The sequence below is a fragment of the Canis lupus genome, chromosome 25, assembly GCF_011100685.1.
Source record: "Canis lupus familiaris isolate Mischka breed German Shepherd chromosome 25, alternate assembly UU_Cfam_GSD_1.0, whole genome shotgun sequence".
Classification (NCBI taxonomy): domain Eukaryota; kingdom Metazoa; phylum Chordata; class Mammalia; order Carnivora; family Canidae; genus Canis; species Canis lupus.
The window spans coordinates 21011642-21039612 of NC_049246.1; the positions used below are offsets into that span (position 1 = coordinate 21011642).

At 41.8% G+C, this 27971-nt stretch overlaps 1 protein-coding gene across 2 annotated transcripts; it reads right to left on the reverse strand.

The window, feature by feature from the left end:
- Nucleotides 1-2220: 2220 nt before the first annotated feature.
- Nucleotides 2221-27913, reverse strand: AADAT (aminoadipate aminotransferase). 2 transcript variants are annotated; one of them, XM_038573592.1, is made up of 13 exons: nt 27714-27912; nt 23738-23906; nt 22429-22561; nt 18904-18978; nt 14092-14301; nt 12162-12227; nt 10714-10796; nt 10153-10249; nt 8879-8940; nt 8325-8389; nt 6871-6977; nt 3555-3656; nt 2221-2602 (listed from the first exon to the last, which is right to left on the reverse strand). In XM_038573592.1, exons 1-13 carry the CDS (start codon nt 27778-27780, stop codon nt 2561-2563), a joined length of 1278 nt encoding a protein of 425 aa, XP_038429520.1. In that variant the 5' UTR covers nt 27781-27912; the 3' UTR covers nt 2221-2560. The 2 variants fall into 2 exon arrangements, with proteins under 2 accessions (XP_038429520.1, XP_038429521.1); XM_038573593.1 differs by lacking the exon at nt 12162-12227 and having other exon boundaries at nt 27714-27913.
- Nucleotides 27914-27971: the final 58 nt, after the last annotated feature.

Below are 27971 nucleotides of genomic sequence, written 5' to 3' on the forward strand. Positions count from 1 at the left end.
ACCCTCAAAACTATAGAACACTTATGAAAGAAATTGAGGAAGACACAAAGAGATGGAAAAATATTCCATGCTCATGGATTGGCAGAATTAATATTGTGAAAATGTCAATATTACCTAGGGCAATATACACGTTTAATGCAATCCCTATCAAAATACCATGGACTTTCTTCAGAGAGTTAGAACAAATTATTTTAAGATTTGTGTGGAATCAGAAAAGCCCCGAATAGCCAGGGGAATTTTAAAAAAGAAAACCATATCTGGGGGCATCACAATGCCAGATTTCAGGTTGTACTACAAAGCTGTGGTCATCAAGACAGTGTGGTACTGGCACAAAAACAGACACATAGATCAGTGGAACAGAATAGAGAATCCAGAAGTGGACCCTGAACTTTATGGTCAACTAATATTCGATAAAAGAGGAAAGACTATCCATTGGAAGAAAGTCTCTTCAATAAATGGTGCTGGGAAAATTGGACATCCACATGCAGAAGAATGAAACTAGACCACTCTCTTGCACCATACACAAAGATAAACTCAAAATGGATGAAAGATCTAAATGTGAGACAAGATTCCATCAAAATCCTAGAGAAGAACACAGGCAACACCCTTTTTGAACTCGGCCACAGTAACTTTTTGCAAGATACATCCACGAAGGCCAAAGAAACAAAAGCAAAAATGAACTATTGGGACTTCATCAAGATAAGAAGCTTTTGCACAGCAAAGGATACAGTCAACAAAACTAAAAGACAACCTACAGAATGGGAGAAGATATTTGCAAATGACATATCAGATAAAGGGCTAGTTTCCAAGATCTATAAAGAACTTATTAAACTCAACACCAAAGAAACAAACGATCCAATCATGAAATGGGCAAAAGACATGAAGAGAAATCTCACAGAGGAAGACATAGACATGGCCAACATGCATATGAGAAAATGCTCTGCATCACTTGCCATCAGAGAAATACAAATCAAAACCACAATGAGATACCACCTCACACCAGTGAGAATGGGGAAAATTAACAAGGCAGGAAACAACAAATGTTGGAGAGGATGCGGAGAAAAGGGAACCCTCTTACACTGTTGGTGGGAATGTGAACTGGTGCAGCCGTTCTGGAAAACTGTGTGGAGGTTCCTCAAACAGTTAAAAATATACCTGCCCTACGACCCAGCAATTGCACTGTTGGGGATTTACTCCAAAGATACAAATGCAATGAAACCCCGGGACACCTGCACCCCGATGTTTCTAGCAGCAATGTCCACGATAGCCAAACTGTGGAAGGAGCCTCGGTGTCCAACGAAAGATGAATGGATAAAGAAGATGTGGTTTATGTATACAATGGAATATTCCTCAGCTATTAGAAATGACAAATACCCACCATTTGCTTCAACATGGATGGAACTGGAGGGTATTATGCTGAGTGAAGTAAGTCAGTCGGAGAAGGACAAACATTATATGTTCTCATTCATTTGGGGAATATAAATAATAGTGAAAGGGAATATAAGGGAAGGGAGAAGAAATGTGTGGGAAATATCAGAAAGGGAGACAGAACGTAAAGACTGCTAACTCTGGGAAACGAACTAGGGGTGGTGGAAGGGGAGAAGGGCGGGGGGTGGGAGTGAATGGGTGACGGGCACTGGGGGTTATTCTGTATGTTAGTAAATTGAACACCAATAAAAAATAAATTAAAAAAATAAATAAATATCTTTTAAAAAAATAAAAATAAACGGATGGATGATAAATGCTGACAGCAGTTATCACTGGGGATGAGATAATGAGGTAGCTTTTACTTTATCGCTTATACTGACTGTATTGTTTGAAAAACTTTAAATAAGCATACATTAATAATCAGATGAGAAAAATATGTGAAAAAGTGAGAAAGTCATTAAAAAGTATTGCCTAAGTACCTCAAAGGGGTGTAGTAGATTTAAGTAATGGATAAGAATGTGTTTTTGTAAATTGTGTAGTATTATGAAAATACAGTGTAGCAAATTCGTCTAAGTCCACTAATATATGTAGCTATCAGCATATCTCTCTTCCTTATTTAGAATTAATAGGCCTAATGCCTTTAGGTATGCTTAATTTCAGAATTTTATTTTAAAAGGATTCTATGGCACAACATAATGTCAGTGGTACTCTTACTGATAATCATTTATAATGGTCAAATTCTAACAAATTTTCCAGTAAGATTTCATTAAATTTTTCTAAAAATAGAAAAAGTTCATATACCATTCTGAATTTATTTTCTTACATTTTCAAAATAATTTATTGTAAAATGTTTCAAGGAAAGTTTATGGGAAATCAGAAAGCAATTAGAGTTATTTATAATAAAATCCAGGAGAAAATGATTTTTGCAGAGTGAAAATTTATCAAAAGGTATAAGTGGATTATATTTTGTCAATCTGATGAATTTAAGGGCACAATTACTACAGACATGACATGATTGTTGAAATCCAATCTGTAAGTCTAATGCCAATAATCATTTCTTCTTGCTAAAACATAAAAATAATTTATCTGAAAAATCCATGAAAGAGTTTGATTTTTTCATAGTTTGATTTCTTCATAAAGATTCTTTAATAAGTTGGGCTAATCTCTGGAAGGCCTGAAATAGAAAAGAGATAAAAATGAATGACATTAGGATGCTACTTAGGAAAAGTTTGCGATAATTTAAAAAATTCAAACAGAGTATTAATCTTAGGTTAACATAAGGCAATGAAAAGTCAAATTTAACATCATTTTAATCTGAGGAGGATGCCATCAATGTCCACTAATATATGTAACTATAAGCATATCAGATTCCCAGGACTTTATTTGTTCTTTAAGCCTTTAAGATCATTATTTTCCATTTTTCCCACAACACTAAATATTTTCTCATATAATCATTCACCTGCATATGCATTCTGTATGTTTCAATTGTCTAATTCTCCTCATATGTAAAACAAGAGACAACTTATGAAAAGCATATTTAATGAGATGAGAAAGCAAGTAAATAAAGAACATCAAGAACCAGTCCATCTGCAAGGGCAAGTATAGACTCTTCTCGAGGTTAATGGTGTTGTTCAATTTATGATTCTTCTATTTGGAGTCCCAGACATGCAGTCCTTAGGAACTTGTTTCTTTGCTTCTTGTTATTTTGGCTAAACCCAGACTATAATTAATTTAAGAATATTATTGCATTTGACTCTTGCTGATATATTTTCCTTCAGAGAAAGAGATTAATGGCTTTCATGAATTTGTACTGAATTTAGCTCGTATTAATTCCAGGAAGGAAGGAAGGAAGTTTTCTTATATGTCAGTAATCTTCCCACACTGTTCAGCAAGTCTGAAAACAATTCATGAAGACAATGAAATTTAACTCCAACTTGGTCTCATGCATTTGTCTATTTGCTATCATTAAAATATGTCTTTAATAGTAATTCATGACTTCTCACTTGATACTTATTTTTCAGAAACTTAAGAGGACATTAAATAATGTTATAACTCACAAAATGAACACATGCACCCCCAAAAAGAATTGGTATCTAGTGTTACTCTAAAGAGAATATTGTACTCACCATATCCATCTGTTCTGGAGAAGCTGAAGAGAAGGATGCTCTGAAGTAAGGACTAGGAGCTGAGTTATCGATGTAAAAAACATTTCCAGGAAGCATTAATACCTAAGAAAGTTTATCGAAAATAAGTGAATAAGCATTAAATAAAAACTAGAAAAAAATGTAGGTATATCCAATTTCAGAGTGGGAAAAGACTTTTTACATTTAAAAACAACTTAAAAAATCATGAGAAAAATAATTTTATGTAAAATGTCTCTATGTCCTAAAATAAAAGCACAGAATCTGGAAAAAATTACTGTTTATAGTAAATATGGCAAGTACTTCATCTTCTTCATATAAATAATATACAGAAACTGAGAAGAAAAACACTAATATTCTAGCTTTGATGGGCAAAGGACAGCTTATAAAAGAAATAGAGAGGGTAATAAACATGAATAAATGGTTAGCCAACTAGGAAAGTAATATAAAGTCAAACAATGAGAGACCATTTTTAAGTTATCATATTTGGAAGTGGCTTTAAGCTGGGACTTGGATAATAAGTAGGTGTTGACCGAGCCAAAAGTGGGTGAAGAGTATTTTAGGGAGAAGATAGTGTAAAAGGCCTTGAGAGGGGAAGAAAATTGGTCTAGTCGAAGAACTGAAAGGAGGTAAATTTGATACATAACGTGAATGAATAAAAATGTTATGTAAGTATGTCAAGACAGAGGTAGTGGGAACAACTGCTATTCTTGATGTGAGCACTATGGCAGATGACTCACTGATTGTGAACCCCATTTCCTCTGTTTCTTGGGTGTATGAATATTTTCTGTTTTCCAGCTTTTTTCTTGTTATGTGTGGCAAATGACCAAATCCTAGCCAATGGATGTGAAGTAATGCATGCAACTTCTAGGCCTTGCCCATAAAAATCTCCCCAAGTGTGACCCATCATCAGCTTTTCCCATTTTGTAGCCATTGTGGCATCCATGCATTGAAGACCAATAGCAACAAGAAGGAAGGAACGAGAGTCTCTGATCCACTGGTTGGAGCAGATTTGCCTGCAGATCACATCTTTGGAAGTTTTATGTGAGTCAGAAATAAACTTTGGTTGTGTTAGGTCTTTGAGATTATAATTTAGTGTGATCATGATATTCAAAAGTATTCATTCTTGTTATGTGGTATAAATCTGGGCACTGTCCACTAAAAGAAGGTGAGTTGGGAGTGAAATGATTTGGGGCATTCTGGGGGAAGAGATTTCAAAGCAGAAGATGGGTTTCTGTACTGATGCACAATAAAATGAAAACTATCACTTCTCCCAATATAGTAGAAAATATTGGGGGTGCACTACAAGCAAGGAGCTGTGAGAGAAGGAAGGGTAGTGATAACCTCTTTATAAGATGACCAGAATTGGGCTAAGGTTGTAGTTGTAAAGTGGAGATTATTTAGAAAAAGTTAAGGTTACATGCAAGAGGATACATGGGCTAGATGGAGTATACCAAAAAAATATAAGAAAGTCCAAAAGTCTATATCCTTAGTATCTACCTCAGAGATCCATACAAGTAACCATTTATCAAATGATCCTGATGATAATGGCATTGACAGAAAAGCAAAGAAAATGTAAAATTGACTTACTATACTAAAATGTTTTTTTTTTTTTTTGACTAAGTATTTACTAAGTACCTACAATGTAGAATTGGTAGGATTAGAACAATGAATAAAGCATGATTCCTGCCCTCAAGTAAGGTGGTTAGAGAGGACACATGACGGCCTCCAGGTCTGACCTCCAGACATCAGTTTTATAGCATCCACACAATCTCATTTCTTGTGCACTAGCATGGTCCTGTGCCAGCATCAACACAATCTGTTCCCTCATACTTACTGCTTCAAAACAAAGTGACCCTAGAACCAGATTTCAGTGTTTATAAAAGACTGGCAAATGTAACAAAAGAATTAATTCATGGAGAAAGGATACTCCACTAGGTAAATTGGACAGCTATACACCTACACAGAAAAAATATTTAGATTTCCCATCTTAATTAATGCCCTTGAATGATAACTAAGTAGATTTAAGTATGAAAGGAGAAAAAGAAAATCCTAAAAGAAATACTTACAGCCAATTTTAAGTGAAAACAGGACACAAACTTTTCTGTGTAATTTTAACCATGAAAAATAACTGCACAGACAAAATACAACATATAGACAAGCTGTTCAAGAAAATATGCCACAGGGGAGATCCCTGGGTGGCTCAGTGGTTTAGTGCCTGCCTTTGGCCTAGGGCGTGATCCTGGAGTCCCGGGATTGAGTCCTACATTCGGCTCCCTGCATGGAGCCTGCTTCTCCCTCTGCCTGTGTCTCTGTCTCTCTGTGTCTCTCATGAATAAATAAATAAAATCTTTAAAAAAAAAAGCAAATATACCACAAATGGTCACAAAATCGGGGTGATGAAATAATGAGCTATTTAAAAACCTTCCATTATACTGTTATGAATTTACCAAGTTTGCTAGCATGCTTTACTTTCTTAATCAGGGAGAAAAAAACCATCTGCTCTTAGTCATTAAACTAACCAGTAGCTGAGATGAATGACTCTATTTCTATTAATGTAGACCAGAAGAATTACTGTGTAACTCAAAAAACTATTATGATTTTAAAAACAAGGTAACATAATTGGAAATGTAAGATATAGAAATATGAGATGACATCTGATATTAAACTGTTATGGGTTAGAGTGGAGGGCAATGATAAACAACTCTTCATTTTTAAGTGAAAAATCATGTTAGGGGCACCTGGGTGGCTCAGAGGTTGAGCGTCTGCCTTCAGCTCAGGTCGTGATCCCAAGATCCTGGGATCAAGTTCTGCATCAGGTTCCCCGCAGGGAGCCTACGTCTCCCTCTGCAGGTGTCTCTGCCTCTCTCTGTGTCTCTCATGAATAAATGAATAAATTTTTTTTTTAAATGAAAATCACTTTAAAGAAAAAGTATAACTCTACCCTTTTACCTCTCTTTTTTTTATAAATTTATTTTTTATTGGTGTTCAATTTGCCAACATATAGAATAACACCCAGTGCTCATCCATCAAGTGCCCCCCTCAGTGCCCATCACCCAGTCACCCCCACCCCCTGCCCACTTCCCTTTCCACCACCACTAGTTCGTTTCCCAGAGTTAAGAGTCTCTCATGTTCTGTCTCCCTTTCTGATATTTCCCATTCATTTTTTCTCCTTTCCCCTTTATTCCCTTTCACTATTTTCTATATTCCCCAAATGAATGAGACCATATAATGTCTGTCCTTCTCCGATTGACTTATTTCACTCAGCATAATACCCTCCAGTTCCATCCATATCTTTTACCTTTTTCTGAATGGCTTTTTCTTCAATCATTTGTTTTACATCATAAATACCCTTAATTTTAACCCATAAAAACATTCCAGCAGCCGGGACATGCCATTCTGCCAAACCTACAAACCAAAGAAGAGAATAAATATCTGCTAAAGCCATTTCTGATGACAGAAAATATACCAATTAATGACATAATCTTAGTAACTGTCAACTAGAATGTCCAAAAACATCCCTTCGGGGACAGCATTTTTAAAACACTGAATTCTATGAGCCCTGAAAATTGATGTTCTGAGTTTATTTAAAAATGAGAGGGGAAAAAAAAAATGAGAGGGGAGTGAAGGGAGGAAGGGAGACTCATGTTTATATTTCCAATTTCAGTCAGTCTTGGGTAGTGCAAAGAATCTAAGGCCTGTGTCTACTTCCCTTAGTTAGAACCAGACCGAAGCCAATTCTGGCTCTTTCAACTACAGAAGATTCTTCGACTCCTTCTAGATTCTTCCAGTGCTTCAATAAATTCTGTCATTTATGTATTAGTTTGGAAGTCTGATGGATTAGTTTTTATAATGTGATTGATTATGAAAAGAAGTACTTAAAATTCAAGAACTTCAGATGTATTTGTAGCCTTTTTGTTTCATTGAGTATTAGGATAGAGAAGCCAAGAAGGAAAGACAATTATTTTCATTTTAATTATCTTTTAGTACTTGCTTTTGTTTAGAAACTTTTCTTTAACTCTGCTGTACAAAATGGAGGAATAGTACTCTTATTAAACTGGTAATTCTAAAAAAATAAATAAATAATAAAAATAAACTGGTAATTCTATATTTACCAAGAATTTATAGGGAACAAGTTATGACAGAAATAAGGAATTAATTTTTGTTTATTATTTACACCAAAAACTTTTTTTTTTTTTACCAAAAACTTTTTTAATGATATGATTAAAATCATGTAATTCATTAGCAGAAAATTAAATCATCCTGCAAATTAGCAATAGGCATTATTAGATAAATGATGTTAATGATTAGAAGGCAAATAATTTGTAATGAGCTAGTACTGACTTAGATAGTATTACTTTGTTTCTATGTAGTCTAATTAAAAAAGGAGCATACCATTTGACAATTCCTCTGCTGTTTGGGGGAAATTCTGAAGTAACTCTAAAACCTTTTGAGTATAGGCATCATTTAGCTTAAGTTATTGCTAGTTGATTTTTAGACTAAAAGGTCTTCCCCCACCCCACCCTTTAAACCACAGATTATTTGCAGCAGACAGGCAAAGTAGAGATAGAACAGTGCCATGGTTTGCAGACTGTTACTTCTGATATTACTTATAGAGTAACATTTCTTGACAAGAATACTCCTGGACTGTTGTTACTTTTCTTGCAATATTATTAACACTAACTATGGACTGTTTATCCCCCATTCATAAAAGTGCTAGTGACTATCACAGGATAGGATGTATGTTCCACTTACCACTTAACCATTTGTTTGCAGCTGCCAGTAATGCATCCTTCTGGTTCCTATAGAAATCAGTAACCCTAGAAGATGAAAACAATGAAAAGCATGTGTTTGTTAGTTCATTGATTGAAAAAACCAGAAGGCTCTGGAGTCCAGTCTGTAAGAAACTGTTTTCTTTTTTTTCTTTTTTTTTTTAAGATTTTATTTATTTGAGAAATGAGAGAGAGAGAGAGAGAGAGAGAGAGAAAGTCAACAGAGCAAGAGTGAGAGGAAGCTCACTCCCCACTCAGCAGAGCCTGATGAAGGGCTCCATTCCAGGATCTTAGGATCATGACATGAGCCAAAGGCAGATGCTTAACTGACTGAGCCACCCAGGTACCCTAAGAATATGCTTTCTATCTTGATTAAAATGTTGAATGATTGAAAAGGGAATAGAGCATGTTTATTTGACCTGTCTGGTGGCAAACTTTTTACCACTGCATTTTTTTCCTTTATTTTGGAATAAATCTATTGAAAATTAATAAAGGGAAGTCTATTTCTAGTAAAATATGGAAACTAGCATGCAATACCTGTCTACATGAGCCAGGAAACCCTCTTCTCCCCATTGGTGTAGAAGCTGTGACACCAGAAGCTAAGAGAGAAAAGACAATAACAAATGTCATGGTTCACCCTCTTAAAATGTGTGGGTTTTTTTCTGCCAAACATAAAAAGCAAATCATTCTTGATTACCTGTAAACCACCACAAGCTGAACCAAGCTTTACACAGTGATTTATAACAAATGTTAATTATTAACAATGACAATAAAATAACAAATGTTTATATAGTACTTGCTTTGTGCCAGAAACCTTTATAATACATTAGTATATTAATATTAGATTACTATTTATTTTTTACTGAAGAAACCAAGGCACAATTTTAAATGAACCTTCCCAAGGTCATACAGTTAGTCATAGACAGCCTGGATTTAAGTTAGACTGTCTAGCTTCAGACCCATGCCATTAGTTAGCATACTATATTGCTTCTTTAAATGTAAAATATATATAATAGATATGTAGTATGTAATATTTTCAGTGATTTTTCTATATAAAATAGAAGTTCTAAATGTTATAAATGGATAGCGAAGTTTTGTTGATAGGACACAAAAAATACGGGAAAAAAATCCCCACCTTGACAAAATATGGGGACATTTGTACTTTATGGAATGTACAATATCAAGTGTCCTAGCCTTAGTCTTCTTTTTCTATTGATTTTGAATCAATTCTACCCTTAGGATCTGATTCTTAAGATTGCTTTAGCGATGGATCCAATAATTTCTCGAAGTTTGTGAGGAGTTTTATACATTCTCTAAAATTAATTTTACTTTATTGTTTTTTAGCTAAAATACATAACAACTAGTGTCTTTAGCACATGTGCAATGAAGTCAAACAAGGAGTCACTAAACAGGGTTGAATCCTTATGCTCATTACGGATTCCAGGACAATGAAGCTAAAGTTATATTACTTCGCCAAGCTCACTTCCATTTTCTTCAGTTCAACAAAGTTTTTATGGAGTTCCTGGGATAGATGCTAGGGACACAGGATGAATAAGATACCCTCTCTCTCAAGGAATTTGGTCTATGCTGCAAAGTAACACCAGGTTAATTTAATTCTCATTTGCCTTTTAGAGTAAACATCTGAGGTATCTGATCTTTTACTTCAGCCCATATTGGTACTAGAGATTCAGTATCAGTGATTTCCCTTCCTGCCACCTTCACTCAGTCTTTCTCGCTAACATCTCATACTTTTTATTTTGATTTCTTAAAAAGAAACCCCAAATACCTCTTATTTCTGACATTGTCTTTACCTGTGTAAAAGTGCTAGGGTGCAGAGTTGAAACTTGTGTGTGTAAAATGACTCTCTCTATCAAGGGTTTTGGACCCGTTATAAACCCTATTCGCAACCTACAAAAGAGCAAAGGCACAATACCAATACTGTGTTAACAATTAATACACGTCACTTTATTGATTTCATTAGTAAGACAGGTGTGACCTGGGGACAAATGGGCCTAGACAATTAAAATATTCTAATAAAATTAGCTACTTATTATTTAAAATTCAGATTTAAATTTAAGCTTATGTTTAAAATAGAATGCAAGTCTGACCAAGTATTTCAAAATGTGTTCTTTCATATATAAAACCCAAAACCTGACCAGGCCCACTACAACTTTAGATTAATGCCCAAATATCTTTGATTACTGGAGATGGATAAAGAAAGAAAAGGCATATATTAATATTAATAATCAAACTGATGTTTTAAGGTAAGTAAGAATAGAAGTGTCTTAAATGAGAATTATTTGGACTAAAAAATACCCAGGTACAACCTATCTTTTTTAGATCTGGCCCTAAGGTAAGATACAAGGCCTTACCCAGAGGAGAGGACTTTTGAAAAAGAGTCCGCTCTGATGACTCGCCCATCGACATCCATTGAAAGAAATGTTGGTGCCCAGGGCTTGAAATGGAAAAAAAATACATATTGTTGTTTTGAGAACACTGTGAGTGACTGAAAAATTATTTTGTGTAGGAAATGGAGAGGACATAAATTCTGATAGCAGCAGCACAACCATCTTTTCTGTTACCTTAGTCTTAAAATGGAATAAGAAACCGAGTTGCGTGTTCTTTTATGAGTACCTGCCTATCTTCACAGCTTTTCTGTCAAAAACACACAGAAGAGTTTACTCATTTGCTTAAGATGCTATTACTATGAATTTAGAGAAACCTTAAATAGGCCCTCCTCAAAATCTCACTCAAAGGTTGAGATTCAGGATTAACAGATTTAGAGGAAGGATTCGAGAAAAACTCATTTGGATTAGATCAAAATGAAGAGGGCCAGCAGCATTTAGGATGTTTAGAGAGAGAATGCTGATCCTTAGAAGAGCTAGAAAGATAAAACAAGATGAGAAAGTTAGTCATACTGCAATATTAACTTCAATATTTACTTGAAAAGTATATGCAAAAAAAAAAAAAGATAAAGAAAAGTATATGCACACAAGAAAAGAGGCCAGGTCATGTTGAGGGTAGGGAATAGGTAGGTAGATGTGATATTCAGCAAACCATATAGAACAGTCCAGAGTTTTTGTTTCTTTTCAGTAGATTTAAAGGGAGCATTGAAACCAAGCATATGTTCTCTGCAGCCCTGGGAGGCGAATAAAGACAGTGTTTAGTTTTGAGAACCGGGCACTGAGAATCTGTACCACTTACTGCTATTAGGAGACCATGATCATGAAAAGTGGCATGTATACATAGTGAAAAAGATCCTAAAAATACATTATTCTGCTGGTAAGATCCAGGTCTTCAAAGACAGGAATGGTAAATATGTGGCATGCTGCCAGTAATGCCTTCTCTGTAATGGACATCACTAACTGAGCACGACCCTCTTTCTCTTTAAGTTCAGGCTTAGCTTTCAAATTCTTCTCAGATATCATTCCAGTCAGCCACTGCCAAGAGACTATAGCTGATACCCAAAACGAAGCCTACTTCATATGATGTTTAATAAGCTATGAACTAGGATTTGGAGTTTGAGAAGACCATTAGCCCTGACTCACTCTGGGAACCCAAATGCATACTATAGTGAGCTAGCTACTATTTTAAAGTAAGTCATTTCTGGAAAGAGCAGTAATACCAGACATGAGAAGTATTAGTTCCATGATAAAACTGAAAGACTAAAGATTGAAGTGGTAGAAAATTACTAACAATTTTACTTAACTTTAATGTAAAGGTAGATTAGCTCCAACTCAGCAGCCAGGCTAAAGTCAAGTCAGTGTAATAACTTACAATGTATCCTTTAATTGTGAAATAAGTTCACATCATCACTTACCTTGCTAAACTGGAGAAAATAGTAAGGATCATCTTCTATGATGAGGAAATCATATTTTCTTGCAAGCTAAAATGGTTGAAGTAGGATATTTAATTTTTAAGAACTAAGCTGAAAATCACTTGGAATCATAATTCTTTGTATTGATTCATTCATTCATGCATTCATTCATTCATTCCCTCAAGAAGCTACTAAGTGCCTCTTGTCCTAGACAATGAGGATAAAGAGATGAGCAAGGCATTCACTGAAGGCTCTTATTCTCATGGAACTTACATTCTAAGTTCTGGGAAAGACACTATATATAATCTAATAGATAATGAAGACAAGAAATATTAAACAAGAGGTTTTAGGGGCCAGGCAGGGTGATAAAGGGTGATATCTGAGAGACAGAGAGGAGGACAGGGTAGCTATTTCATTGGGGAGCCCTTCCTGACAACACAAGAGCTCAGAATGACAAAATAGGTTGCGGCAAGAAGGAGGAGAAGAGACAATAAGGCTTGGGAACAGACTAGCAGGTCACATAGCTTTGTGAGGCAGATGAAGGAATTTGAATTCTAATTGCAAAGGGAAGCCACTAGAGGACTGCACCAGGAGGACCATGAGACTGGCTTCACATTTATATTTTAGGGGCTGAAGGACATGACTGGCTACTGTGTGAAGAAAGACTGGTTGGAGATTGAGAGTGGAATGTAGCAGGGGTCCATCGAGGAAACTATCCTAGTAGACCAGTAAAGGAAGGTGGTGGCTGGGAAGATGGGTGGTGGGAAGGGCAGAGGAGAGAAATAGAGAAAGAGGTGGATTTGGATCCATTTGGCAGTGGAATCCATAGGATGGACTGGCTGTCGGGGGTGTGAGGAAGAGACAGAGAAAGAGAGGAATAAAGGGTGACTGTTCATGGACTATTTACAGAGATGGAGGGTTGGAGGTTGGGTGTGACTGGACTAAATCAAGAGTTCTATTTGGCCATTGTAGGTTGGAAATGACCATCAGACATTAATGGTGGATGTTGGAAAGAGACGTTGGATGGAGAAGTTGGATACAGAAGTCTGGAGTTCAAGGGAAAGGCATTTCTATTATTTAGAAGGGAATTTATAGCCATAGAACTGGATGAGACTCTCTAGTTGTAGGATGTAAATAAGAGAACTCAGGACAGAACTCTGGAGTATGTGAAAAATAAGACAATATTTTGACACAAACATGTGTGTGTGTGTGTGTGTGTGTGTGTGTGTGTATATACATATATACATACATGAGTGAAAGAAACTGATATCTTTATGATTCTACTGCACATTCTCTACGTTTAATATGGCTTTGGTACTTATTTTTTAAGAAGCTATTTGTAGCAAAAGTCTAGGCAGCACAGTTGGTACATAAAAGAGACTTTACAAAAGGTACATTTCTCTTATTTTTCAAAGACTCTTGTATAGCTAGATATGTGTTTGATATTTTAAAAAATTGTTTATAGTGAAAAGTTTAGGCATCATAGTCAGGTACCTAAAAGAGAATTGACAAAAAGAGCATGTCTCTTATATTGAAAAATTTCTTTGTAACCTAAAATGTTAAGGAGTAGGAAGGAGAAGAGACAAGTTGAAAATATAAATATAAAATAATGAATCAAACCCCAAGTTTGATTAAATAACTGCATAAAATTTAACATTAGGTCAAAAATCCTATTTATTTTTAATGAAAATATCAATTAAAGGAAAAGAAAAATCTCATAGTTAACAAAGGATGGAGTACTTTCTTGTGTTTCAATTTATTAGGACCTTGGGCATAGATGAATCTTTTTATTAAAAATTACTAATAAATTCCTTTTATTTAAAATTACCTTCCTTGTAATAAAAAGAAATAAGAAAGGGAGCTTGCACAGTACTCTTCTCAAAAGTCAAAAATAAACAAGAACATAGCCGCATAACACATTCTTTTAAAATACCTCATAGATTGCCTTCTTGCGGTTACTTGTTAATGAGTTTCCTGTAGGGTTGTTGCCATTTGGTACAGTGTAAAGAAATTTGGGGGTGTTTTTCTTGGGATCCTTGGAGTCTTCTGGTTTCCATTTGGAAAGGACTTCTTTGAGGGAGTCTGGAATAATGCCGAATTCATCACTGGGAACATTAATAATGTTGCAGCCCAGGGGCTTCAGCTGTTGAGCACAAATAAAAAAAAAAAAGCCCAAGATTCAGACAGGATTACAAAATGTGTCATTGGCTCTTCTTATACTAACCAAGAATGTTACCATTTATACCCCTTAAACATATAAACCTGCACTCGTCTCTATACTTGAGGTTGAGGTTGTATGTTCTCATTTTATTGTTATCCTTTGGTAGATTCCATTATTGTTCAAAAATATCCCCTGTTGGTTCCCAGAGGAAGGAGTATACTTCCTTTCTCTTATATGTCAGGATTGGCCATATGTCTTGCTTTGGCTAATAAACTGTGAGCAGAAGTGATGTGTGTTTCTTCCAAGCAGAAGCTTTAAAATCCAGCTTGTGGTTCTCTATTTTCCTTTTCCCTTGACTATTGACTGGCAATGTTCCAGACAGAGGCTGCTTCTATCAGCTGGGGGCTTGGGATTGAGATGACATTGAACAGAGCAGCAGCTGCCTTTTGGTAGATATGCAGAATGTAGGAGAAAGAAACTTTCCTAGCCACAAGCCACTGAGATTTGTTACACAGCATCTCCTAACCTCTTTTGAATCATCTTTGGAATTATAATTAGAACTGGTTTACAAAGTAGATATTTATTAATTAATGCTTTTTTTTTATAAAGTTAAACATAGAAAGAATCTGTTATGCTAATAAAATAGTTACAAGCAGAGGTGATATTCAAAGTATTTAACAGGTGGTATAGCATGGGCACATTAGAAACAGTTTCTAACAAGAGCAGAGTCTGGGGCCCCCCTGCATTAACTCCACATTATGAGAAGTTCAGGGTGGTCTTAGGACTGTGGTCAGGGAAGCCAGGGGGTGAAGGGCATTGAGGGAAAAAGGGCAGAAGCTTACCCAGGAGGATGGAAGTATTTCATATTTACCAAAGGCTAAGCCTGAAATCACAAGTAGCGGCCTTGCTTATGGACATACATAAGTTTATTTTTATTTTTATTTTTATTGACATACGTAAGTTTATAAAAATCTTGTGGAATCTTATTCTTGGATGAACTTAAAGAAAAAAATTAGAACTTCAGAAATAACAATAATTGAGTGAGGCTCTCAGACGAAAAATTTTTCAAAGGATAAACACTCTTTTAGCAAATGTGGAATCATGAACTAAGTGGGAATAATCCAGACAAATTTATGACAAATTTAAGAGTTCTTAGGAATTTAAGAGTTCTTAGGCTAAAAAAGTACATCCACCATGAATAAACAAATTAATACTGGGCCACAAAAAAACACATAATCCTTACTAGCAAATTTCCTCATAGCCTGGCACAGGGTTTCTGTCTGGGTATGTGAAAACATTTGTGTGTGTGTGCATGATGCTGTTTACACTGACAGTGGTTTTATATTCATAGGCATATAAGGAGTTTAGTAAAATAATTACTAATTAGTAACCAACCATTAAGAAAAAGGAATGATTTTACTTTAGTTTTTTATTGTGGTAAATAGATATATAACAAAAATGTTGCCTTTTTAAAAAAGATTTTATTTATTTGAGAGGGAGTGAGAGAGCACAAGGGGGAGGAGCAGAGGGAAAGGAGAAGCAGACTCCCCCACTGAGCAGAGAGCCTGCCTTGGGGCTTGATCCCAGGATCCTGGGATCATGACCTGAGCCAAAAGCAGATGCTTAATTGACTAAGCCTCCCAGGCGCCCCCCAAATTTTGCCATTTTTAAGTGTACAGCTCATGGCATTAATCACATTCACAATGTGTGAATCCATCATCACTATTGATTTCCAAAATTTTTTATCACCCCAAACAGAAAATCTTTACCCATTCAGCAATAACTTTCCATCCCCCCACCCATCCCCCACCCAGGCCCTAGTAACCTCTTATTCTCTGGCTCTGAATCTGCCTGTTTGAGATTTAAGAAACAAGTAAGTGTAGTTATACAATATCTGTCCTTTTGTGTCTGGCTTCTTTCAGTTGGCCATAGTTTTCAAAGTTTATCCATGTTGTAGTGTGTGTTAAAATATTGTTCCTTTTTATGGCTGAACAATATTCCAGCATATGTATATGCCACATTTTATATCCACTCACCTGTTGATGGACTCTTGAGTTGCTTCCACCTTTTGGTTATTATGAATAATGCTTTCAATAAACATTTGTGTACAATTATCTGTTTGAGCTCCAGTTTTCAGTTCTTTTGGGGTATAGACTTGGAGTTGAATTAATGAGTCACATGGTAATGCTATGTTCAATGTTTTGAGAAACTGACAAACTTTTCCTCAGCCGCTGTACCATTTTACATTTCCACCAGCAATGTACAAGGGTTCCAATTTCTCCTCATATTCAAACTTGTTGGCTTGTTGTAAAATAACACTTATTACTTTACATGAAAAGAATAGCTGTCCTAGTAGGTATAAGGTAGTATCTCACTGTGGTTTTGATTTGTGTTTCTCTAATGATTAATGATGATGTTGAGCATCTTTTCATGTGCTTATTCGCTACTTGTATTTCTTCTTTGTAAAAATGTCTATTCAAGTCCTTTGTCCATTTTTAAATTAGGTTTTGAAAAAAAAATAAATTAGGTTTTGTTGTTGTCGTCATTGAGTTATAGTAGGTCCTTATATGTTCTGGATATTAAGTCTATATCAGATATGTGATTTACAAATATTTTCTCCCATTCTGTGGACTGTCTTTTCAGTTTCTTCATAACGTTTTTCAATGCACACAAGTTTTTAATCTTTGATGAAGTACAATTTATCTACTTTTTTGTTCCTTTTTGCCTGTGTTTTTGGTGTCATATCTAAGAATTTAGTGCCAAGGTCACAAAGATTTGCTTTTATGTTTTCTTCTAAGATTTTGTAGTTTTAGCTCTTACATTTAGGTCTTTGATCCTTTTGAGTCAAATTTTTATGTGGCTCAAGGATCCAGTTTCTTTCTTTTGCATATGGAAATCCAGTTGTCCTAGCACCTTATGTTGAAGAGATTTTTCTTTCTCTATTGAATGATTTTGGTACCCTTGTTGAAATAAAATGACCACAGATGTGTGGATTTATTTCTGGACCTGAATTCTATTCCACTGGTCTATATGTCTATCCCTATACCAGTGCCACAGTATTTTGATTACTATAGCTTTGAAGTTGGTTTGGAAATTAGGAAATAGGAGTCTTCGAACTTTGTTCTTCTTTTTCAAGATTGTTTTGGCTATTTGGATTCCTTCCAATCCCATATAAATTTGATAACTGGGTTTTCTATTTCTGCAAAAAAAGTTACTGGAATTTGATAGGGATTGTATTGAATCTGTAGTTTGCTTTGATAGTATATATATATATTTTTTTAGATTTTATTTATTTATTCATGAGAGACACAGAGACATAGGCAGAGAGAGAAGCAGGCTCCATGCAGGGAGCCCAATGTGGGACTCAACCCCGGGACTCCAGGATCATGTCCTGGGCTGAAGGGAGGCGCTCAACCGCTGAGCCACCCAGGCATCCTGCTTTGGAAGTATTGACATTTAAACAATACTAAGTCTTCCAATTGATGATTAGGTGATGTTTTTCCATCTATTTGGGTCTTCTTTAATTTCTTTCAGCAGCCTTTTGTAGTTTTTGATGTACAACTAACTCTTTTACCTCCTTTCTTAGGTTTCAGAGATTTTGTTCTTTTGGCTTTTATTATAAATGGAATTGTTTTCTTAATTTCCTTTTCAGATTGTTCACAGGAAAAGCATTTTTAATGGTATCAATTTTATTTCTACTTAATTTTGAGGAAACATGCCTTGAAGACTAATTGCTTTATATATTAATTTTTAAGATAATATTAAACTTGAAAAAAGAGAATCTGTGAAGTTAGAGTCAACAGAGCATAAAGTTCACCTCATTCATTCCCCTATTTTAAACTAGAATTACTTTTCTAACACTTGTGTTAATGACTACTGAGCAACTTTGAGTATCTGCAGTGATGGGCAGTGTTTTACCTTCTTAGGGAGTCAGGAGTGAAGTAAGGCTCATGGCTAGGAAGTTCTTATACGGAGTTGAAATAGTTTCCCCATAGTTTCCACCCTTTGGTGCCAGTTCTATTAACCTAAGAACACGCACAAATCAGTCCATGGCAATCCTAAAGTATTGTGCCCCAAACAAACCTATAGCTCAGATGTGTTCTGACTAGTACACAGCAGAGCCAGATGATCACTTTCCTGATTCTGGATATTATAGTCCTATTAATACTGGAGTGGAAAGCCCTAATTATACCATATTGGTTTACAGTTATATTAAATTGACATATAACATGACTGTACTTAGACATATGGTAATAAAAGATACTTATTAAAGATACTTATTATTAAAACTTATGAAAAATAAGTTTTTGTAAACGAAGTTGCATTTCAAGTGAAATGTTAAGAAAGCTGGACGTGATTTTGCGCAGCTTCATTTCAGCACCTATAAACATAGATTTTGTAAAAGGACATGTATAAAGCAGAGGGTACATTTAACATATTTTGCTTATGCCACTTAATATTTTCCTGCTTACAGATGGAAGATACAATTTTATCTTTCAGTGGACAGATAATTCTAAAGGTGTAATGTTTTCTTCTTATTAATTATAAGAAAGAGGAGGCCCTTTTATAAAAATGTGTACTCACAGCTTGAAGTGTTCCTGAATAAATAGGTTCATTTAGCAGGACATTATCTCCAGGATTAATGATCATTTCAAACACCTAACAAAAGAAGCACAGATTAGTTTGGATATTATTTCCATTCTTTGAATCCCTTGTTAGTTTGAGCTCACTAGGATTCAAGAGTAGGAGTTGGCAAATATTCTGTAAAGTGCCAGATGGTACATATTTTGTGGGCCATATCTCCATTGCAACTATTTATCTCTGCCTGTATAGTGAGAAACAGCCAAAAACAATATATAAATCAGTGGGTGTGGCTGGGTTCCTATAAAACTCTATTTACAAAGTCAGGTGAGGGCTGGAATTGGCTCTCTAGCTGTAGTTTCCCAAGTTCTGTTCTAGGGTAAGATAATTGGTTTGGCTCCTAAAATTCATTTATTTCTTCTTTGAAAATTTATTAAATATTTACTATAAGCCAAGCCTATGCATGGTATGGAGACAAAATGACAAACATAGCAACATGGTTCTTATCTTCATGGAGCTACTAGTCCAATGGAAAAGCTAGATGCTAATCAAATAATCACTCAAATAAATGTATACTTAAAATACAATGGTAAGTGCTTAAGTATAGACACACAATGTTATAAGGGCTCATTGTAGGAGGACTTGGGCCTTCAGGGAAGCCTTCATTGAGAAGTTATGAGTTGGAATAGGTGATGACAATAGGTACAGTTTTAGAAACTGGAAGAATTCTGTGTCCTGAAAAGGAATGTAAAGAGGAGGGTGGAGTGAGATTAGACAGAAATAGGCAGAGAAATACCATGCAGGTATTCAAGCCACATGAGGACAGTAAGAATTTTAGGTAGAGGCTGGGAAGGGGGGAGTCACATTATCAGATATGCATGTTGGAAAGATCATTCTGGCTTCAATATGAAATAAAATATGAGTGAGAATATATGTGGAAAGTCTGGGAAATTTGGGGGGTCACCTGGAATGTTTTTGCTGCAGTTCTGGGAAGAGATATGTGTGTAGCGTGACATACAGTGATGATGGAATTGGAGAGGAGAACTGAGAGGCACTTAGGAAATCCAAACCAACAGAACACAATTATGGATTATAGGGGAATGAGGAAGAGGAGGCATGAAGAATGACTCTTAGATTTCTGGCCATGGAACTAGACAGATGGAGGGAGTGATGCTGTTCACTGAAAAACAGAACCACAAAGTTGTCTCTCTCCGATGGACAAGGTGATGAGTGTGTTTTGGTTTGAGATGCCTTTTAAACATCCTGTCATGGTGCCAGGTGGACAGATGGGACACATGGATTTGGAAGAAGCTTGGAAGTTACTAGCATATGATCGAGCACATGGGTGTGAGTGGAAGTATCCCGGGAAAGTATATGGGCTAAGGGAAGAAGAGTTTTGAGGACTGAGCCTTGAGGAACTCTGATAAATGATGGATGTGTAGACGAGGACACTGCAAAGGCAGGCCAATTGGGTCAATGAGGTGTCGAGAGAACCAGTGAAGAGTGTTTTAGAAAGGTTGGGAAGGTTAACAATGTTAAAGAATATTTAGAAGTTAGGTAAGACAGGCTTGACAAATCTTAGAGGAGATTCTGCAGACAACATGATCTAGGCAATAGTTGCTTCTAGCCTAAATCAAACGGATCTATTATGATGACATCTTACATAATTCATGGAATCATCCTTTCTTTCCTTGTGGTGTGTCACGATCCTCAGTCTGAGCCCCTCCTTCCTATCACTTTAACAAACTTTATCTCATGAGAAACAGTATGGGCGTTATCAAATGAAGCAGATTTTTTTTTTTTAAAGATTTTATTTATTTATTCATGACACACACACACACACACACACACACACACAGGCAGAGACACAGGCAGAGACACAGGCAGAGAGAGAAGCAGGCTCCATGCAGGGAGCCTGATGTGGGACTCGATCCTGCGACCCCAGGATCACACCCTGGGCTGAAGGCGGCGCTAAACTGCTGAGCCACCCAGGCTCCTCTGAAGCAGATGTTCTGACTTTTGTTTCCTGATTTGGGTTATGATGTTCCCTTCATCTTTTCCTTATGAGTTTTTGGCATTTTATAACAAATACTACGCTGCTCTGAAAAGTTTCTAAGTGATCCAGGCTTTACAGGACATCTTAGGACCAAACAAATTACTTGGGTGGCATGTTCACTGTCAATAAATTAAATGAAAACCTACACAGACATTTCCCACGTCAATTAAAGGACATGAAAATGTCAAATATCCTAGATGAAAAGAGGGGCTGGTTGTTATCTGGTAGCATTGTTTAAGAGAGGTAGACAGAGACACAGGTGCTTAACATAATATCTATATTGGAGAACAAAGTGGAAGGAAGAGTAAATCAGATTCCCATGAAGGCCTCTGTAATAAGCATGTCTATAAGTGCATTATTGGTGTATTTGGCCATCTATGCCATCTTCCTTTGTTATGACTGATTGTGACAGATAAAGAAGAAACTGTCTTGAGCACTGTTCTGGAAAAAAGTTCATAGTATACCTTCTTAAGACAGAAAGACAGAATTTAATTGAAAAAGAACTTTTTTCATATTAATTAATCTATGGAATCACAGATGTTTCTCTTTACTCAAACAGTAGCTAATCCCCATTTTTTCTCCAATTAAACACAGAAAGAGGGAGGAAAAATTATATTCTTATTTCAAAACCTTATTCTGTAATGATAATTTAAAATTCCTTAAAGCTAACTGGATTGCAGCTTTCACATTTTCATGAAAAGAAAAACAAAACTACTTTGGTTTAAGATAAATGAGAGTCCTTTTTAGTCTAGATGTGAAGTCTGGATATAGAGAATCTTTATAGGACTATTTGTGAAAAAGAAAGGAAAAAAGAAACAGATGAAACTGAGAACCACTGGTGCAGTCTCTTGTGAGAACCCCCAGTGGTGGTTATGTCTGTCTGTAGACTCTCTGGAACCCAGGAAAGAGGTGGATGGAGTAACAGAGAGAAAGAGACACACAGAGAGTAAGAGGGAGACAACAGGAGAACTAACCCAGAGAGAAGTCAGGCAGACATACCTAGATCTACGAAGCATGTCCAAGAAGGAGACCGATGGAAGCAGTGGCAAGCAGAGATGATTACATAAGCAAGCATACAAAGGAATAATGTTTCATCTCAGGAATTTCAGGATTTACCCTCTAAAGAATTTAAAAATCATCCCGAAATGTCATAACTATATAAATCAAAATGTAATCTCTGAGCCAGATGAAATTAAGCAGTGCTCATTAAGCTTCTGGCAGGAGTTGAGTACTTCCTTAATAGGAATCTTGTTTTAATGACTCATAGCTCTGGGACATTAACCACATGATCTACATTTAAGAAAAATCAGGTTGGTGAATGTCTTTAAGTTCCCTGTTTAAAATTCTAGGTAAGACAAGATAGGCTACCAGTAATTCGTGAAACACAATCCTCTTGAGGTCAGGGGAGAGATGACTATATTGACCAACATACTGGATTTTTAACGTGGGGTTCCCTGTCCTTTCAGTCTTACCTTGCAAAGACCATCTTGGCTGCCAGATGTTATACATATGTCCATTTGTCCTTGGTTGGTTGGGTAATTGATGGTGGGAGGATTATGCAATTTTACTTGTAACTGTTTTATCCAGGATAACAGCTCTGGGATTCTAAAGCATAAAATGTATTTTCAAATTTATTGTTTTAAAAATCATAATAATAATAGTAGACAAGAATTAAATGGTAGCTTTAGGCCAGTCACTTTATTCATTCAATCTAAAAAATCCTCAAAAAAAATCCTCAAATGCTTTTTGCCAATATTAATATCCCTATTTAAAAGACAAAGCAATAGACTTAGAGATTAAGAAATTCACATAAAGTCAATCAGTTCAGATTATGAACTGAGATATGAATCTACATCTTTCTTATTCCAAAGCCTATTCTCTTTCTCTTACACTAGAGCACTCACTGCACAATTGATTGTTCTCCTAGGAAAATTTCCATAGGCTACCTAGAAATCCAGTCTCAAGTTCTTTGTATCATGGAAAGAAAAACCTACATATATATCATTTATATATATAACGTGCTACATTTCAATACACTTTTTGGTCACAGAACAAAGAAAACTTTAATAAGGTATAATGTGTAGACACTCCATAAATTACCCTTTATCATTGGATGAAGACCAGCTAACCAAAGTCATAAAGTATGTTTCAGCTTGCTTTTAAGAAATGAAAGACATCTGGGGATGTGTGGGTGGCTCAGCTGGTTAAGTGTCTGTCTTTGGCGCAGGTCATGATCTCAGGGTCCTGTGATGGAGCCCCATGTCCTGCTCCTGCTCAGTGGCGATCCTGCTTCTCCCCCTTCCTTTGCCTCTCCCCTCACTCATGCCCATGTACATGCTCTCTCCCTCTCTCAAATAAATAAATAAAATCTTAAAAAAAAATTCAGGACATCTAAATGGAGGGACAAAGTATATGCACAGTTGTCTGCAACTATTAAGGGAACATATTACAAAATTACTCCGCAGAATTAAAATTGCTGCTTCCTGGATTTTGCTTTTCCTCCTTCCTCCTAACCTACTTCTTCCCCTAGCTACCTCATTTTTCTCTTTTCAGTCTCAGCTCCAAGCTTCCTTGTAGAAGCCTTCTCTGAGTCTCCCCACCCATTAAGGTGCAGTCACTGGGGAGTGTTAAGCATTTAATAAACCTATTGGTCTTAATTATTCTTTAAAGACTCTTCCTCAAATCTACCTACTTGTGGAATACCTACTTATTACTTTATCAATGGGCCTTAGAATATTGCAAAAAAAAACCAACAAAATTATGTTATCCGTTGATAACTACCCAGCACTTTGAGAATACTGAAGTGCTCTCTTCATCATCTCTTCATCAAATTGGATGGGCTTTCCATTTTCTATGGTGATAACAGCAGTCTTAAAGGGGAAGGTGTTGGGGTTTGGCATTCCAGCAGCCAAGGAAATTAATGATTTCGGCATCCTGCTCAATATCTCAGCTACAATAAATACAGAAGAGAAGAAAACACTTTCATTGAAGACTTTCATAAACAGAGATAGCTCAATATATTGCATTATGGTCAACAAAAAACTGTAAAGTTGAACAATTTCTAGTGATAGAATGCTAGTCTAAAGCACATAAAATTGCTTTTTCTGACCCTACCTCCCTGGTGGAGGAACTAAAGAATGGAGAAGGTAGAGCGATCCCAAAGGTAAAGCAGAGGGTCGCAATCACAGAAAACCCTCCTCCATTTGGCACCTACCTGCCTTTCCGGCTGCAGGGCTCACTCCTTTCTTTCCAAGTTACCAGGCCCTCCCCACTGCGCACACATTTGCACCCTGTGCCTGACATCTGCTCATCCTGCAGGGAAGAGCCCTCTGGCAGCACAGCCTCTCTTCCCAGGACGTGTCCGCAGCAGCCCCTGTCTCTCTACTGCTGCTCCTGCTGCACTGGAGCACGGACACCCAAGTCCTCGCCTTCCTCTCCAGCCCGAGTCTGTCCCTGTTTGAGGTCCGCGCGCAGGGCCGGGCTCACAGCGAAGGAGTGAAGGGAGCTCAGCGCGCCACCGGGCCCCGTCCGCGTCCCCGGAGGGCCCCAGAGAGACCCCGGCCCCCTGGGGGAGGGCAAGTCCCCGGAGGGCCCCAGGGAGACCCCCGCCCCGGGGGAGGGCAAGTCCCGGGAGGGCCCCAGGGAGACCCCGACCGGGGGAGGGCAAGTCCCGGGAGGGCCCCAGGGAGACCCCCGCCCCGGGGGGGGGGGCAAGTCCCAGGAGGGCCCCAGGGAGGCCCCCGCCCCGGGGGAAGGCAAGTCCCGGGAGGGCCCCAGGGAGACCCCCGCCCCGGGGGAGGGCAAGTCCCGGGAGGGCCCCAGGGAGACCCCGACCCGGGGGGGGGGCAAGTCCCCGGAGGGCCCCAGGGAGACCCCGACCCGGGGGGGGGGCAAGTCCCAGGAGGGCCATAGGGAGACCCCGACCCGGGGGGGGCAAGTCCCCGGAGGGCCCCAGGGAGACCCCGACCGGGGGGGGGGGGGCAAGTCCCAGGAGGGCTCCAGGGAGACCCCGACCCGGGGGGGGGGGGCAAGTCCCAGGAGGGCCCCAGGGAGACCCCCGAACCGGAGGGGGTCAAGTCCCCGGAGGGCCCCAGGGAGACCCCGACCGGGGGGGGGGGGGCAAGTCCCAGGAGGGCCCCAGGGAGACCCCGCCCCGGGGGGGGCAAGTCCCAGGAGGGCCCCAGGGAGACCCCCGCCCCGGGGGAGGGCAAGTCCCCGGAGGGCCCCAGGGAGACCCCGACCGGGGGGGGGGGGCAAGTCCCAGGAGGGCCCCAGGGAGACCCCGACCCGGGGGGGGGGGCAAGTCCCCAGAGGGCCCCAGGGAGACCCCGCCCCGGGGGAGGGCAAGTCCCCGGAGGGCCCCAGGGAGACCCCGACCGGGGGGGGGGCAAGTCCCAGGAGGGCCCCAGGGAGACCCCGACCCGGGGGGGGCAAGTCCCCGGAGGGCCCCAGGGAGACCCCGACCGGGGGGGGGGGCAAGTCCCAGGAGGGCTCCAGGGAGACCCCGACCCGGGGGGGGGGGCAAGTCCCAGGAGGGCCCCAGGGAGACCCCGCCCCGGGGGGGGCAAGTCCCAGGAGGGCCCCAGGGAGACCCCCGAACCGGAGGGGGTCAAGTGCCCGGAGGGCCCCAGGGAGACCCCGACCGGGGGGGGGGGCAAGTCCCAGGAGGGCCCCAGGGAGACCCCGCCCCGGGGGGGGCAAGTCCCAGGAGGGCCCCAGGGAGACCCCCGCCCCGGGGGAGGGCAAGTCCCCGGAGGGTCCCAGGGAGACCCCCGCCCCGGGGGAGGGCAAGTCCCCGGAGGGCCCCAGGGAGACCCCGACCCGGGGGGGGGCAAGTCCCCGGAGGGCCCCAGGGAGACCCCGACCCGGGGGGGGGTCAAGTCCCCGGAGGCCCCCAGGGAGACCCCGACCGGGGGGGGGGGCAAGTCCCAGGAGGGCCCCAGGGAGACCCCGACCGGGGGTGGGGCAAGTCCCAGGAGGGCCCCAGGGAGACCCCGCCCCGGGGGGGGCAAGTCCCAGGAGGGCCCCAGGGAGACCCCGACCCGGGGGAGGGCAAGTCCCCGGAGGGCCCCAGGGAGACCCCGACCCGGGGGGGGGCAAGTCCCTGGAGGGCCCCAGGGAGACCCCGACCCGGGGGGGGGGCAAGTCCCCGGAGGGTCCCAGGGAGACCCCCGCCCCGGGGGAGGGCAAGTCCCCGGAGGGCCCCAGGGAGACCCCGACCGGGGGGGGGGCAAGTCCCAGGAGGGCCCCAGGGAGACCCCCGCCCCGGGGGAGGGCAAGTCCCCGGAGGGCCCCAGGGAGACCCCGACCGGGGGGGGGGCAAGTCCCAGGAGGGCCCCAGGGAGACCCCGCCCCGGGGGGGGCAAGTCCCAGGAGGGCCCCAGGGAGACCCCCGCCCCGGGGGAGGGCAAGTCCCCGGAGGGCCCCAGGGAGACCCCGACCCGGGGGGGGCAAGTCCCCGGAGGGCCCCAGGGAGACCCCCGAACCGGAGGGGGTCAAGTCCCCGGAGGGCCCCAGGGAGACCCCGACCCGGGGGGGGGCAAGTCCCCGGAGGGCCCCAGGGAGACCCCGACCCGGGGGGGGGGCAAGTCCCCGGAGGGCCCCAGGGAGACCCCGACCCGGGGGGGGGGCAAGTCCCCGGAGGGCCCCAGGGAGACCCCGACCCGGGGGGGGGCAAGTCCCAGGAGGGCCCCAGGGAGACCCCGACCGGGGGGGGGAGGAAGTCCCAGGAGGGCCCCAGGGAGACCCCGACCGGGGGGGGGGCAAGTCCCAGGAGGGCCCCAGGGAGACCCCGCCCCGGGGGGGGCAAGTCCCAGGAGGGCCCCAGGGAGACCCCGACCCGGGGGGGGGGCAAGTCCCCGGAGGGCCCCAGGGAGACCCCGACCCGGGGGGGGGCAAGTCCCCGGAGGGCCCCAGGGAGACCCCGACCGGGGGGGTGGCAAGTCCCAGGAGGGCCCCAGGGAGACCCCGCCCCGGGGGGGGCAAGTCCCAGGAGGGCCCCAGGGAGACCCCCGCCCCGGGGGAGGGCAAGTCCCCGGAGGGCCCCAGGGAGACCCCGACCGGGGGGGGGGCAAGTCCCAGGAGGGCCCCAGGGAGACCCCGCCCCGGGGGGGGCAAGTCCCAGGAGGGCCCCAGGGAGACCCCGACCCGGGGGGGGCAAGTCCCCGGAGGGCCCCAGGGAGACCCCGACCCGGGGGGGGGGCAAGTCCCCGGAGGGCCCCAGGGAGACCCCGACCCGGGGGAGGGCAAGTCCCAGGAGGGCCCCAGGGAGACCCCGACCCGGGGGGGGGCAAGTCCCAGGAGGGCCCCAGGGAGACCCCGACCCAGGGGGGGGCAAGTCCCAGGAGGGCCCCAGGGAGACCCCGACCCGGGGGGGGGCAAGTCCCCGGAGGGCCCCAGGGAGACCCCGACCCGGGGGAGGGCAAGTCCCAGGAGGGCCCCAGGGAGACCCCGACCCGGGGGGGGGGGCAAGTCCCCGGAGGGCCCCAGGGAGACCCCCGACCCGGAGGGGGGCAAGTCCCCGGAGGCCCCCAGGGAGACCCCGACCAGGGGGAGGGGGCAAGTCCCAGGAGGGCCCCAGGGAGACCCCCGACCCGGGGGGGGGGCAAGTCCCCGGAGGGCCCCAGGGAGACCCCGACCCGGGGGGGGGGGAAGTCCCCGGAGGATGCGCGAGAGCCCCCGCCCCGGGGGAGGCCCGGCCCCCGGAGGCCCCGCGAGAGCCCCCCGAGCCCGCGAGCCCCTGGCGCCCCGCACTCACTCACGACGCGGATGGCCGACGGCTGTCTGGCAGCGCTGGCGGCGGTGAGGAACCGCGCGTAGTTCATGTCTGACGGCCGAGCCCCTTGGCGGTCGGGGAAGCACCGCACAGCCGTGCAGGAGGGCTCGGGGCGCCGGGTCCCAGGCGGCCGGGGCGGGCGGCGGCGCGCTCGGGGCTCCTCGGAGGCCCTCGGGGTCCCGGGGCCGGGCAGGGCCCGCCTCGCTCCCCCGCCCCGCGCCGCAGCCTATGGCCGCCCGC

What these genes read in the sequence shown, in the direction of transcription:
- AADAT (XM_038573592.1), bottom strand. Translation starts at nt 27,780, where the DNA reads ATGAACTACGCGCGGTTCCTCACCGCCGCCAGCGCTGCCAGACAGCCG. An exon ending in TCAAAAGTCCTCTCCTCTGG is followed by an intron (nt 10,250 to 10,713) that starts GTAAGGCCTTGT and finishes GCTCTTTTGTAG; the next exon opens with GTTGCGAATAGGGTTTATAA. An exon ending in AAAAAGCCATTCAGAAAAAG is followed by an intron (nt 3,657 to 6,870) that starts GTAAAAGATATG and finishes AAACTTTCTTAG; the next exon opens with GTATTAATGCTTCCTGGAAA.